We start from the raw sequence: 14,835 nt of genomic DNA on the forward strand, positions 1-14,835 counted from the left end.
GCTTTTGCTTTTTTGATCATTGCGGCAGTTATTAGAAAGATGATTTAAAGTAACTTAAATTAACTGACCATCTTAAGTATTGTAAGTAAGTATTTGTCTCCGACCAGGCCCATCCCTTTATGACCACAGTGCACCCATCTCTTGATGGCTGCTTCCAACAGGACAAATCATCATGCCACTAAGCTCAAATCATTTCAAACTGCAGCTTCAAGTCATGGATGTGCAGCAGGTCTGTGATGCTATCATGTCAATCCAGACCCAATCTGATGAACGTTTTCAGCACCTTTTTGAATCTGTGGAGAATTAAGGTAGTACTAAAAGCAAGAGAGAGGCCAACCTGGTAATAACTACGTGTACTTAATTAATGGCAAGTGAAAGTTTTTCCAATCCTGTTCGCTTTTATTTTGAAAATCCCCACCGGAACAGCACCACTGTACCGAGGTATTTGACTTGACAGATGGCAGGCGGGAGACGCTCCTCTCTCGGCTGTCTCTCTCGGTCCGTTGGTCCATCCCGGTTCTCATTGTCTCCCCTGTTCACTCCTTGAAGACAACCCCGAGACGACCAACTAAACTTAGCCGTTTTTTTCCCGCTCACACCACACACTATGCTTTACGTTTGGAGACTTACCTCGACCTGAAAATTTACCCCTTCCCTCTGTGTATGAAATTTGGACATGCTCTTCTGTTTTCTTGTTTTTGTTTTTGTTTTTTAAAAAAAACATTGTATAAACGCGTTGGCAGTAACGGAGACAGCACCGACTAAAACAACCACCGGCTGACGGGCTTGACAAGACAGCAGTTGTGCCATGGATCTGATGGGGAGATGAACCGAAGGAGGAGGAGGACTCATTAGCCAAAAAGCGCCCCCCGAAATCAGCTTCCAGCGGCTGTTGACACCTCACAACATTTTTATCAATGACCGTTTTCTCACTGGATAAAACACCACAGCTATCGGAAGATATAAGACAGGTTTGGGACCTACGTGTTGGAGATTTGAAATAAATATATAAATAAATAAAACGCGGTTTTTGGTGAAGGATGTTGCCGCTACATGTCCGTTACTTCCCCTGAGAGGAGAGGAGCTCGCCTGTGTGAAAAGAGGCAGGGACCACTTTCGCTTGTTTTCTCCACCCTACAACAAATTAGGCTGTTTCACTCACACGAATGCAAGTGGCTCTTAATCGGATTACTAAACGAGGGATTTAATCTGGAGGGGAATACATCCATCTAATCTCACCGTCTCTCTTTCCCCCCCAGCCCTTCAGTGTCTTTAAGTGGCTGCTGCTGGTGTGCTGGACTGTGTCACTTCCAGTGTGCTCAGCGTTGTGATGATGATGGTGATGATGATGCGACTAATCGAGGTGATCGCAGGTGATGTCTGGACAAGTGCAAACTGTGTAGAAATCACTGGAAAGTCGCTGTAACCTCTGCTGGATGAATGAATGAAGGAGCTGGATCTGACTTCGTTTGTGTCACATGTATTGAAATGCAGCTGATTTAGCAGGCTACTAAAGTGCCCTCAGTTGCTGAGGCTTGGAGAGGGTTTATCTACATATCCAGCTCTGTGGACTTGAATCATCCCCCTCCCCAAAGGACGTACTGTTACGGGCTTAAGTAGTTGCCTTTCATTCCCTTCAGCTCCAGAGAGTACAAGGGGGGAGCTGGTACCCTGTCCTCTGAGCCCGAGAAGGGAGTGCTTCTACCTGGGCTGGAGGCCAGCCAGACGGCCCTTTGGGAGCTTTTGGATTTTGAAGGAGAGATCTTGGGGAGTTTCTGCTCCACGTGGACCTCCAGAGAGAGCCAGGAGGACATCATGGGGTGCTGCAGTGGCAGGTGCACCTTGGCCTTCATCTGTGGCATGCAGCTGGTGAGTGTTTACGTTACTATTGATCCTGTAAGGGGAGGAAAGTCTGGGTTAAATCTTTGAAAAGCTCCACAAACAGACAGGTTCTGATGGGAAAGAAGAAAAAAAGGCATCTTTATCTGGAGGTGGAGCAGGAGGAGAGGTGGGTGGCTGGAGAGAGGGAGAGATGGATTACTCAAAGGTCACATTTCAGAAGTTAATAAAAGGTCATGATACAAGGAATGATGTTGAATGACGAATATGAGGACTGAATAGATGAATACTGTTGCCTGGAGCTCTGGGGCTGTACTAAGAGTCCATATAGAGGGATTGATGGAGGTGGAGAGTGATAGATTGAGGCACTGTAGAGAAACGAGGTATGGGTGGATGGCAGATGGATAGATATATGAAGCAGGTACAAGTAAAGCAAGGAAGGTAAAGACCCATTATAAGGTTGCAGCATCAGACGCTGCCATTCTGTGTCTGTCTGTCTCCCGGTGTATCTCTCTTTTACACCATCTGTGTCAGTGGAAACTGGTGCCAGGCAAGACAACTGGGAGGAGGGATGGTCTGTAGGTGTGTATGTGTGCATACATGTGAGGAAGTGTGAGGAGCAGCACAAACAGTTTTATTAGTTCTGTCTTGTAGCTTCTGCATAATATGAGGAAATTTTTTCCCAGGAGCAGAACGATGTAATGAAGCAGCAAGAGCTGCCAAATGGTTTAATGTGGGTGACCTGCTGGTAGATCATGACATTTCTTATTAAAGAGGCAAAGTGGATAAAATTTTTTTAGGTAGCATGTGAATAAACATTGTTGGAATTCAGTTAACGTTTTTTGTTTTGTTTTTTTAAATTAAATTTGATTAGATTTTCAGGCTTTTTTAGCCTTGTTTTGGTTAGTTTGTGACAAGCTTGTTGCCACCTTGGTTTCTGTATACCACTATATAAAGTCACTACACATAAATCTCCTGTAAACTACCTGTGGAAACCCAGCTTTTGCATTTTATTTTGTCTTTTATCATTTTGTAGTTTTATATCTGTGTGTGTGTGTGTGTGTGTGTGTGTGTGTGTGTGTGTGTGTGTGTGTACAAGAATACAGTCTATTTGCCCAACCTTAGTTAGGAGGATACTATAGGAAATATAAATATAGGCTGTTGTTTCTTCAGTAAGGCCGTTCCACTGTTTGCATCGCATCTCTTTCAATAAAGTTGAGCGATATGTAAACATTTTTCCACTTGGTGTTATTGCAAGCATCTCTTGTACCTACGGCATCTGTGTTACTCTTGGCAGCTTAAAGGTATTTATTGTGAATTTCCAAGCGAAACAGTTAAATCCTACTTCTGGTTCCTCCCTTTATTCACAAAGGGTCGCCACAACAGGTAGCTGTGCAGCTTTGATTTGGCAGATTTTTACATTGGATGCCCTTCCAGACCACCGAGGGCTGGTGTCAGGAAGGGCATTAAGAACGTGAACAAACTTTATGTTGTAAGTGACTGAGTGCTGTGTTGTGGTGAAGAGATAATCAGGAATTTCTAGTAGGACCTGGCTGTACGTTCCAATACCAATTTGTACTAGGGTTGACTCGATAATAGAATTTCAATATCAATACCGATGCCCAAGACAATACTTGATACTTGATGCCACTTTTGAAACCAAAGGCAATGTTTTGACCCAGTGGTGCAACTGTAGAAGTGAAGACTCGATCAAAATCTTGAAAAAGTTAACTTGTTAATTTTCAACTAATTTCCCCAATTATAAATTTGATTTAACAACATAAGTATTTAGGATTAATTTTAGAGATTTTACTTATTTTATAAATTATTTAGACAATTTCACTACAGACCATGAAGTTAAAATGTATTTTATATATGTATTACTCATAATAAACCTAGGGTACAACCAACAGCATAATACCTACCATATGTAAGTAACTTAATTGTTGTAGAAGAAGAGCATTAAAGAAAATTTAAAGATAAACTTTGGATGAAGTGTGGTATTCGTTCTGCTGCAAGAAATATTCATCTTTTATCTGGCTACAGTCCACAAGCTGCTGCATTAATGGTTTCAGATGCATAATGTGGCCATTGGGCAATTGCTAACAGTTAAACAGGTAGCACCAACATGTGTACTGGCTAGGTTAACATTCACAATACTTGTTTAATAATTCAGTGCTGTAAAACGGGAGCTTTACTGACCTCTGAAATTCCTCCTAAAATGTTGTTCACTCTTATGAACGTTAACTACTTGAAGGGGCTGCATGGATGACTGTGCGTGAAGATCGGCTGGAGGAGGCAAAGACGGCACTGTTTGTATAGAAACAGTTCCAAAAAGGACAGCAGGACACATCTAAAACATTTAAACACTTGCTTGTTAAAATGCTGCTGCTTGGTGGTGAAAGTTCAGTTTTGGAGATTGTAATTAAAAAATGTTCCTTTAAGAATAAGACAAAAAGAAACGCTGTTTCTAATGGCTCCCTTTTAAGTCCTCAAACAGACTTTTTAAGCTGAGAGCATGCCTTTAATTGATCCCTAGTTGTGGGAAAGTAGATGCCTTTACTTTTCTTTCTAATACTGTTATATTTAAGCTGCTCATTCTAGCTACATTTTATACTAAAGGATTATTATTGCTACTGTACATAGTAGCTATAAGACTAACAGCCACAGCAGAGCAATAATTCCAGGCAAAGATTCTCCAGACGCTAACCCGGGGAAATAAAGGAAATCATTCCCTTCAGGCAAAGCGGTACCACTCATCACAGAATAAATCCTGCATTTTCTAAAGATTTATGAAATGTTGCTGTTAGAGGATCTCGCTGTGGAGCTTTTGTCTGCCGCGTGTATGGTAGCCAAAGACAGGCTATGATATAGAATGGGACAGTGAACACGCATGTGAACAGAAATGCATAAACATGAGGTGAAACGCTTTGGCTGTTGAAGCCTTTGCAGTCATGTACAGTGACTGTGTGCAAAAGTAAAAAGCTATTGTGATGATGAATAGGAAGCTGTTAGCGGCAGCACGAAGCACTCTGTTTTCAATACAAAAGGAAAATATAGAGAAAAAAAACCTATCCAATTTACCATAAAGATATTATGTGCATGACCCTCTTTGAGCGAGCGTGTGCTTGTAGGCCTATTGTGCTGTGAAATAGGACGTTGCTCTGCTCGTTTCCATTCAAATAAAGACAGTTCTGTAAGTGAACACGCCCGCAGCAGAATGCCGATGAGTTTACCAAATGCGGTGCACACACTGTACGCGAAGAAACACACCACTGTGCTGTAAATGGGGATGCTGTGTATTTCCCTGTGTGAAATAAAGGCCACGAGTGACTCTGTGTGTGTGTGAGAGAGAGAGCGAGAGAGAGAGTGCTTGTGAATGAGATGCTGTCACAGAGATAGTCATTGTATCTAATGCGGTGGAACTAATGCTATGCCATAGTCAACAACATGTTTTGCTCTGTTAACCGTTGTAATAGCTAAGCCAGCTGATGAGCTGGAGGTCTAACACTACTGTATGTTTCAGCTTGGCCATGCACGGTTAGCATCTGCAGCTATTGGAGCAGAGGGCTCGTGAAGCATCACAAAAAGTGCTCATTTCCACTCTTCAAAGACATACATGTGAAGATATTTCATTCCTGCGGTTCCCTCACCAGAAGGCACGCTGCTCTCAGTCCTCTCTGCTGTGAGTTAACCACATTGACCACAGATTAAAGACAGCCTCTTACCCTGCCTCAGACGCCCCCCTGTTAGAAGTAATTGTTTTTGCTAAGTGAGCCTCCGCCTAATTGGGGAGCTTGTAGAGTAGGAAGCAGCACTGGTCCAACCCAGTATCACGGCAAAACATGTAATAGACACAGCGCTCCACCATGTCTTTTTCACGCTTTGCCTCTCCAAAGTGTAAAAAAAAACAGTGGACCGGCATGTCTGTTGCAAGTTTTGGTGCAATATCGGGTTGACTGGTCAGTGTGTCTTATGCAGGGGAACTGATGTCTTATGTAACTCCTAGCAGCAGTTTTTCCCCCTGCTTCATTAGCTAGGTTAATTGCTAAAAGCTGATGTCGCCACACCTGAGCAGAGATCAATGATCCAGGTTGGAGATATGTCTACTTCACAGCTGACGTCAAAGCGTGCAGAGTTTAATTGATTCTATCAGCCAAATGTATATATTTGCCTGATTGTTTTCATTGGTCTTGCTTTTATTAGTAATGTGTAATTTAATGTCAGCAGTTAGTTCAAAGAAAAAAGTGTGCTGCTTTTCTGATAGCGCTCGGTGCCAGTCTAAATCTTTTTCTTTCTTTTCCTCACAGCCACACTTAGTAAGTAAAGCTAAAGGGACTATTGACTTTGGGGGATTGAATAAATGGTTATATTCTCAGTGAATCAAGCAACCTCTAAAGAAAAAAAACGTAAAATGTAATTACGTCCAAGGTGATGGCTTCATATCCCTTGATTTGGCTGCCCCCCCCCCCCCCCCCCACCATCCGTACACCACCATCACCAAGCTGAACTGTCAGTAGAAGACAGGGAGAATCGATGCTGTTGTGTTGTTTACACCAAATTCTGACCCCACCATCTGAGTATTATAGAAGAAACAAAGATTCATCAAACCAGGCAGCATTTTTCCAGTCTTTTAATGTCCAATTCAAATATGGTGTAGCCTCGATTTCCTGTTCTTAGCTGTCAGGAGTGGCCGCAGGTGTGGTCTTCTGCTTCTGTGGCCAGCTATTTCAAGATTCAATGTATCGTGCACATTTAGAGATGCTCTTCAGCATACCTTGGTTGTAACAAGTAGTTATTTCAATTACTGTACCCTTACTGTCAGAGCGAAACAGTCTGGCCATTCTCTTCTGAAGGCAAGTCATTTTTTTCCTCCCAGTCAACTGACACTCGTTGGATATTTCCTCTTTTTTGGACAATTTTCTGTAAACCCTAGAGACGGTTATATGAGAAAATCCCAGCAGAGCGGCGGTTTCTGAAATAGAGTAGCCCGTCTGGCACCAACAAATCACTTCAATCACCTTTCTTCCCTATTCGAGTTGAACTTCAGCAGGTCCTCTTCAACGTGTCCACATGCCTAAATGCCTAGAGTTGGTGCCAAATGACTGGCTAATTGTATATTTGCATTACCAAGTAGCTGAACACGTGTATCTAATAATGTGGCTGTTGAGTGCAGATTTATTCTAAAGACAAAAGTGGTTTTGTCGTCTCTAGTGACTAAAAAAATGAGCAAATGAGAGACTTTCTCAAAATAAAGTCTTGTTGACTATAAAAGTGGCGTCCTAATGAGCCCATAGCAACAGCGTTGTCATGTTGTATTACATGCATAAAGTTTCATGGTGCTGTGAGCAAGCTGTGTTATAAGAGGAAGATCATACAGCTGAATTGAACAAAACAGCCATAGAGTACACACACACAAACATAAACACACAGATACATGCCATGCCACTGGTGACTCACTGCCTGTGGCGATGGTTCAGGTCTATGTTGCTATAACAGCCCACAGCAACCATCAGCTGCTGCCACAGAAGTGATGACTAAATTATCTAAGGGCGTGACGGGTAACAGGACTGCAACCGTGGCCTCCCACCATTGGCTGGTTCAGTCGAGCTTTTGAAGTCGGCCGGTGGGTGTTAATGTTGATGGAACGGTAATTATGTTGTTGATGTGTACGTTAATTGAATTGAGGTAATGGAGTAAAATGATGGGCTTGTAATTCAGTGTAGTGCACAATTATAGTGAGATAATAACTGGTAATCCAGAGAAATGTAATTGATCTCTCAGACTGTCACAACAGGAGAACATTAACCTAAAATAAATTTTCCCAGAAACTGAGGTAAGTGCTTTTTCTTAAAAAAAAATCTCTTTTACACGACTGGAATTGCAGATACTAAGGCACATACCAAGAATATTTGACTTTGATCTCCTGGCAAACTAAAGTTATTTTCATGTCTCCTTTATGAGGCTGTGGGACAGTAAGCGTTCAGCGCTTTCAAAGCTGAGCTGTGCGTCCCAGCACCTTAGAATTAAACAGCAACAAAGAGCAAGACATCAGACATAAAATATTTAATTGGAATTAAAATGTTGATTGTTGAAAGTTGATGTCGCTCTGTGTGCTACAGCACCAGATTAGGGTTTGCTGCAGCATTCATTTCTTGTCTTTTTTACAGTAGTTATTGTAGTACTGGTATATTTTTTATCATCTTTTTCATTTTTAATCACAATTTGATTTTGATAACATCTCTGGAGTGGGTGGCGCTCATAGGGATCATTTTCTGTGGAAGAAAAGTCATATGATGCATGAAATACCCATTTTAGCTTGCTGCCAACAACACCCATTTCATTTGAAGTTTTTTTTTAAAACATTTGACCAGACACACATGTATTTTTGTGTAATTTTGCAACTACAGTTTTATATGGAATGAGGTTATGCAGAGAATGACTGTAGGCTATCAGAGGCAGTGTTTATCTTACTGTGACAGTACGATCATGTGACATTTCCACCACTGAGGGACATACTGAATAATTTACCTTTTAGAAGCTGCAAAATGGATGCAGAAATGGTATCTCAGCATGTGCACCACATGTTTGAAAAAAAAAAGACTTTGTAACCATCAAAACTCAGAAACTAGTACTTAACCAAGATGTTTTGGGAGTTTAATAGAACTCATTTTATCTTGAAGCTGGCTTAATAACTTCAGCAGAACTGGTTTGTAGATTGATATAAACAGTCAATATCAATTCAGCATTGCAATTTGGCAAAAATGTTCTCCCACTCAGTTTGATTGTATCGTATATCCCATTTTTTTTATTAGTGATCTTTAGTTGCAACTATTTTGTAGTGTGCACCATCTCCCGCTGTTGGTTTTTTTCAGCATTTTAAAGAAAATCCACTTTTAGAATGGGTTGAGTTTTCAAAGTGAACAGAGCTCTGCTCTTTGGCAACAAACAATCTTCAGACCTCCTTCCTCATCGCAGCAACTCAGCGAGATAAAAAGGCTTTCCTATCCTTTATGTACAACACTGCTTTCAACAAAGGCCACACACAATCTCAGCTCTGAGTCTATAGATTTTCTGTCGCTCTTTCTTTTTCACACTCTCTAATTTGTCAGTCTCCCTTGCCCCAGGTCTCCATCTTTTTATATATGCCCACCCTCTATGTGTATGTCTTTCTGGCCATTTCATTTCTTTATCTCCACCTCCTCTCGCTGTCTGGCTCTGCTTGCAAGAATGCGGCCATCACACCTTGGCCAGGGACTTGACTGACAGCTCATTCACTGTATTTCAATAGTCTGAACACAAAGTAAGTCTTCACTCACTGATCTGATGAGGTAGTTTCAGTGTGCCAAATCAGTCCCACACTGAATCTCAGTCTTTGTAGATCAATCCAAGCTGCATCTGTATTGCTCATACATTCATGAATGATAGTGTCATATTCTGTGATTTTCTGTTCTGTGATTTTCTGTGAAGGTATGCTGTGTGCAAAAGGTTACGTTTTAGGCTTAAAACTTTACTTTTTGATAAAACTGACAGTTAGGTCTGAATCAGGTGACCCTGAACCTTACCTTAGTTATGCTGCAATAGGCCTAGGCTGATAGTGGCTTCCCATGATGCACTAAGGGTTTCATCTCCACTCACTCCTTACACAGCATCATGACACAGGGTGTACCTCCTTTCACATCACTCTACATTTAATAATTATTCATTATTATTTCTGGCTTGGCTCTTTTCCACAGTGTGTCTTTTGTCCTGTCTTCCTCCCCTCATTCCCCGAGTGGCAACAGCAGATGGCTGTCGCCCCCCTGGAGGTTTCTTCCTATTATGAGGGAGTTTTTCCTTCCCACTCTTGCCAAGTCCTTGCTCATAGGGGATTGTGTGATTGTTGGGGTTTTCTCTGTATTATTGCAGGGTCTTTACCTTTTAATATGAGGTGCCTTGAGGAGACTGTTGTTGTTATTTGGCACAATATAATGAAAAATAAAATTGAATTGAACTGAATTAACAAAGAGTGACATATTTCTAAACTCTTTTGATAGGGTATCGAGTATGTCAATAGGTTTTTGCTCTTTCTAATCTACTGAGTGGTCAGTTCCATGTTGTGTATGCAAAGTCTGATTGAGTGCATTGTTTGAAGTCACACACTTGAACTAGCAGATTATTACCAGATACATAACAACTAGGGGTGCAACAATACTCGTATCGATATTGAACCGTTCGATACAGTGCTTTCGGTTCGGTACGCATATGTATCGAACAATACAAAATTTTTTATTTATTTTATCAACTTTTCTTCTGACGATGCTGTCTGTGTTTTGCGCTCAGTGGATCTGCGTTGGACTACTCCACCTAGGCTGCACTGTCAGTGCAGATCCACTGAGCGCAGCGCAAGCTAGCAAGACAGAAGCTAAGCTCGTTGCAACATGGCAAATTGAACCTCCCCCACCCTCATTCAGATGTGGCGTTTGGAACTATTTTGGTTTTCATGTGAAGAATGACCCTGATCGAATCGAACCGAACCGTGAATTTTGTGTATCGTTGCACCCCTAATAATAACCTATATAAGCTATCCCAGTCCAATTAATGTGCAGACAGTATAATGAAGGTACAGACAGGAAAACAATAGATCAGTCAACCAGTACTAAGAAATAGTGCGTATATTGTGAGTATTTTTTGCAACCGTGCCGAAGTAATTTTTCTGCTGTAAGACTTACATCTGCAGTAACTGAACTCTCCCAGCATAATTACACTGCTACTGACAGTCAACCTCACTAACAGATTTCAGGGCACTCTGCACTGTGGTGTGATACAAATTATCTTAGGTCAGACAATGGATCAGCTCTGTTCAAGCAGATATTTTTAATTACTCAGTTAGAACCTCCGCCTCCTATACAGCCAAACGCTAACACCCAGCATATCTACCTCTCCCTTTCTTTGTTTCCAGCATTGATCTTCACATTTGTGCTTACTTGCATCCACCAAATGCCTAATTGTTTTAAAGGCTCATCCTTTAGACACCAAATGACCGCCTAAGCTATGAAGAAATAACTTTAAGGCGGAAGCAAGGTGGCCTGTTGTAACACTGCAGTAGTTCCAGCAGAATTCCAGCAGGCTCACCACCGCCTTCTTCAATACAGTAATAAATAATACTTTTTGTACTAGTGTAGTACTTCTATAGTATATATGTACTATAGTATATCTGTTTTTTTTTGCTTCATTCTTTACTGACCTATTCAACTGTCTCTCCACTCAGTTGTAGTCTGAGGTTGATGAGCTCCACATTCTTGAGCTGTAGCTAACAACAGGTAGCAACAGAGTCCCTTCACAACAGGAAGGTTTTGGGTTCAAATTCACTGCCTGACTCTGGCCTTTTTGAGTTTTCTCCATGTTCCTGGGTGGGTTTTTGCCGAGTTCTCAGGTACTCAGTACTCACAAAGGAATGCATTCTAAATTATCCATAGGTGTGAGCGTGAGTGAATGGTTGTCTGTCTCTTTGTGTTAGCCCTGTGAAATATCCAGGGTATCGTGGTGCCTGGTCTGTGACCCAGGGTTTTGCGTTTTGGGAATGTTTAAGTTTTTTCTAGTTTGTTATCTTTATTTTAGTTATTATTTTGAATTTGTTGTTATTCAGTATTTCATTATTAAGTGTTCCCTGTCCTCTTGTTTCTGGATTCCTGTTAGTTATTTGTCTGTTCCCCCAGTCTTGTTTCTGTGTCTGTTTGCTTCCTCTGTTTTCTCTTGGTCCCCTGCTCTTGCTCTGTGTCCCTGGTCTCTCACCTTTGTATTGTGTCTTCTAGTCTTGTGTCTGTCTCCTCCCTCCATTCCCCTTATTTTGTCGGTCTGAATCTTATTAGTAGATGCAGATTAGGCACCCTGTGACTAACTTAGTTATTGTATTTGGTAATTCAGCAATAAAGCCGCATTCATGTCCAGTTTTGCCTTTGTACGCTGCATCTTTGGGTCCATTCCTAACTGCCTTACACAGGGTGTACCCTGCCTCTTCTCCTATGACAGCTGGGCTAGGCCCCACCCCCCCTGCAATTCTAAATTGGATAAGCAGTTGAGAAAATGGATGGATGCAGCACCATACTTACATTTTACTGAAGTTGTCAAAATGAATGTGAAATTTTAACTTCTGGAATTTTAGTGCTGTGAAAATTAGAAAGAAAGTAATTTTACTCAAGTGGTGAGCACCTGGACTATAATTTTCTATTTGGTTGTTAATGTGGGACAAATTTTTGTGGAGCCATTCATTAGCCAAAGATGTCTATTAAATAGCTGTCACCAAACAGCACATCATTTTGCAAAATTTGTTTAGTTCATTAAGGTTTGGACTAACACCAAATGAAAAATGTGTGGGTGCTCTGTGGTGGTCTACCACTCATCTCTTTGCTTATGTTGATTTAAGGGAAGAAGTCTCGTGGACAACATAAAAGAGCCTTTTAATGCTATTTACATGTTTCTTTTTGATAAATATTTTCTGAAAGGTTGAAACATGTCGCCCTGCTTTCTGTCTAGATTCTAAGCTAAAGCTACTACATCTACTAGTTTACTGAATAGCAAATATTTTAAACATTATTAAAACTTAGTTCACGAGATGCAGACTCACTCAGCATGTATAGCAAGAAGAAAGTGTGGATTATACTCTGTATGTTACAGTTGCAGACACAGACAGCTGCAGACATCACAGAGGCGTAGTCCTTCCTGTTATACTTCTTTGAAGTCCACTTGAAGTCTTCTCGAAGAGCGACTGTGTAGTTGGTGCATTGTACTTTAGTGCCCGTCTCCCCAGACAACTCTACGCAGTTATACAAACAGAGCAGCATGAATCACTCGGACACAAGTGGACCCTAGCAGCTTCAGAGAAACTATAACACCTCTGAAAGTATCTGTAGTCATACTTAAATCTTCTGGAAGGATGTACTACTTAGGCACACCTGTGTTTTGAGCTAAATCCTAACACTAATATCAGCACAAAAACAATGCGTAGATACTGTTTTAAACAGGCCTTAGCATGTTAAGCATCTTGCTTTAGAAGGCTTTGCTGGATTTCTAAATTAAAGTCGAAGACTGTATTAATTGCCAGATTTAGATGAGAGTCTAATGCTAGTAGACCTGTGGGAGCAAGGTGCAGCCACAGACTGCGAATACATCACACAGGCACAAATTCCTGCCAGTTATTGTTAAATAACATTCAGGTGATGAGTCCTGATGATGCTGAAATTTAATGTCGTCGTCATGTCCGATGTTCAATAGCCACTTGATGTAAAGTGTTTCTAAAAGAAATCGAAAGAAACACTTTCTCAGTCATAGAGCTGGACAAAAACATATAAACAGAATTATTGCAAAATAACTTTGTCCAATAAAGAAGCAGAGCAGCAAACTGTGTCGAAAGCATGTTTCCACAAATGGCAGGTGACATCACGGATCACAGCGCCATTCTCACACAGTGCACAGCTCATTGTTTAGTTGCACAATGCAAGATGTTGGAGTCTCAAGCAATTTTTCCTGCAACATGCCTTATGACAAAAAACAAAGCAACAGCCTACTTTATTGTGAAAGTCATTATGCCAGTGAGCACAGTCGAAAATGTTGGATTTTAGCTGCTTAATAAAGCAAGTGACTCTCATAACCAACTGGCCATAAACATTTCTAGCGACTTGTTCATGGTATACTCCACCTCTCACCCTACGACAGCTGGAGTAAGCTTGATTTATATCGAGATATAAAGTTGTTGTCATGGTAATTTTTAACAATTTATTTTAAACTGTTCTTTTTTTATGGTGAAATGGGTTAATGTACAGCATACACCTTTAATAAATTAATAAAAGTTTGAATTTATTTTGGATTTTGTGTAATCCATACAGGATCTAATATATATATACACTGTGACTGATGTTTGGTTAAATGTCCCTCAGAAAGTTGCACCTCAACCAGAGATTTTTGGTTGCCATCAACAAGCTTCTGCCACAATTCTGGCTGGATATTTGAGCACTCTTCTTGGCAGGATTGGTGGAGTTCATTTAAATTGATTGGTTTCCTAGCACAGACCCAGCTTTTCAATAGGATTGAGGTCAGAGCTTTGGGAAGGCCATTCCAGAAGCTCTCTGTTAAAATAAAACTAGCATAAAATGACAGAGTTTTCATTTCTTTTACATGAGCAGAGTTACAAATTCAGCAGGGGAATAATTAAATATTTCTCCCACACTATGCTGTGAAATCATTCCACCCTGACCGGTGGTAACATTAAGAAAAAGAACAGCTAAAAAAAAAAAAGATTAAAATTACCATGACATTCATGACCAAGATGCATGGATGTAAACTTCTGACCAAAACTGTTTGTAAATATACATATGAAAAAAATGTTATTGTAAAAAGCAGGGTTCTTCTCTTAGTTGTGAACACAACATGTCTTGGAGGCTTAAAAAAGGAGTGCAACACAATGATAGTGTATCAACTCACGTTGTCATCATAACAAAGTCTGTGAAAGTGTGAAAGAATGGCATCAGTAAAGAGTGATTTTTTTTTTTTGTTCGACTTAGAAAAGCTGACTCAATCTATATTCCTGCACAGCTCAGTGGAGGCTTTAAATTGAACTCTTACACAGTTGGATTGTTTGTTCTATATTCTTACTGATACTGACACGCATATTGTGAAATCACAGCTGCAAACCAAAACTGAAATCCACTGTGTGGTGGGTTTGTTGTGTACGTTCATGTGGCAGCATGCTGCTTTTCTTCACTTATTTTTCTTTTTTTCATATCAACAGTGCTCATCACAGAAACACACTTGCCTCAGTTTTAATATTTTGGGGAAAGCATGTGTTTTCAGCAGTTTGGCCATCATTTGGTTTGGTTTCTCTACTGTTGCGATGGAGAGGAAGACTGTCAGAGGTGCAAATTGGAGCTACAGCAATTTTACAAAGCTTTCAGATAAAACTGGATCATTTTAACTCTTTTGAATTTTTTGTTCCACTTTTCAAAATTTGAACGTTCCAAG

The 14,835-nt window shown here is 40.7% G+C and overlaps 1 protein-coding gene across 1 annotated transcript in view; it reads left to right on the top strand.

Moving 5' to 3' along the window:
• Window positions 1-338: 338 nt before the first annotated feature.
• The window catches only part of nkain2 (sodium/potassium transporting ATPase interacting 2), a 102,992-nt gene continuing 88,495 nt past the window's right edge, over window positions 339-14,835 (top strand). The window contains exon 1 of the mRNA XM_026193855.2: window positions 339-1,869. Coding sequence (XP_026049640.1) covers window positions 1,816-1,869 — 54 coding nt within the window. The 5' untranslated portion in view covers window positions 339-1,815. The remainder of the gene's footprint in view (window positions 1,870-14,835) is intronic.

This window comes from Astatotilapia calliptera, chromosome 15, assembly GCF_964374335.1.
Source record: "Astatotilapia calliptera chromosome 15, fAstCal68.1, whole genome shotgun sequence".
Lineage (NCBI taxonomy): Eukaryota > Metazoa > Chordata > Actinopteri > Cichliformes > Cichlidae > Astatotilapia > Astatotilapia calliptera.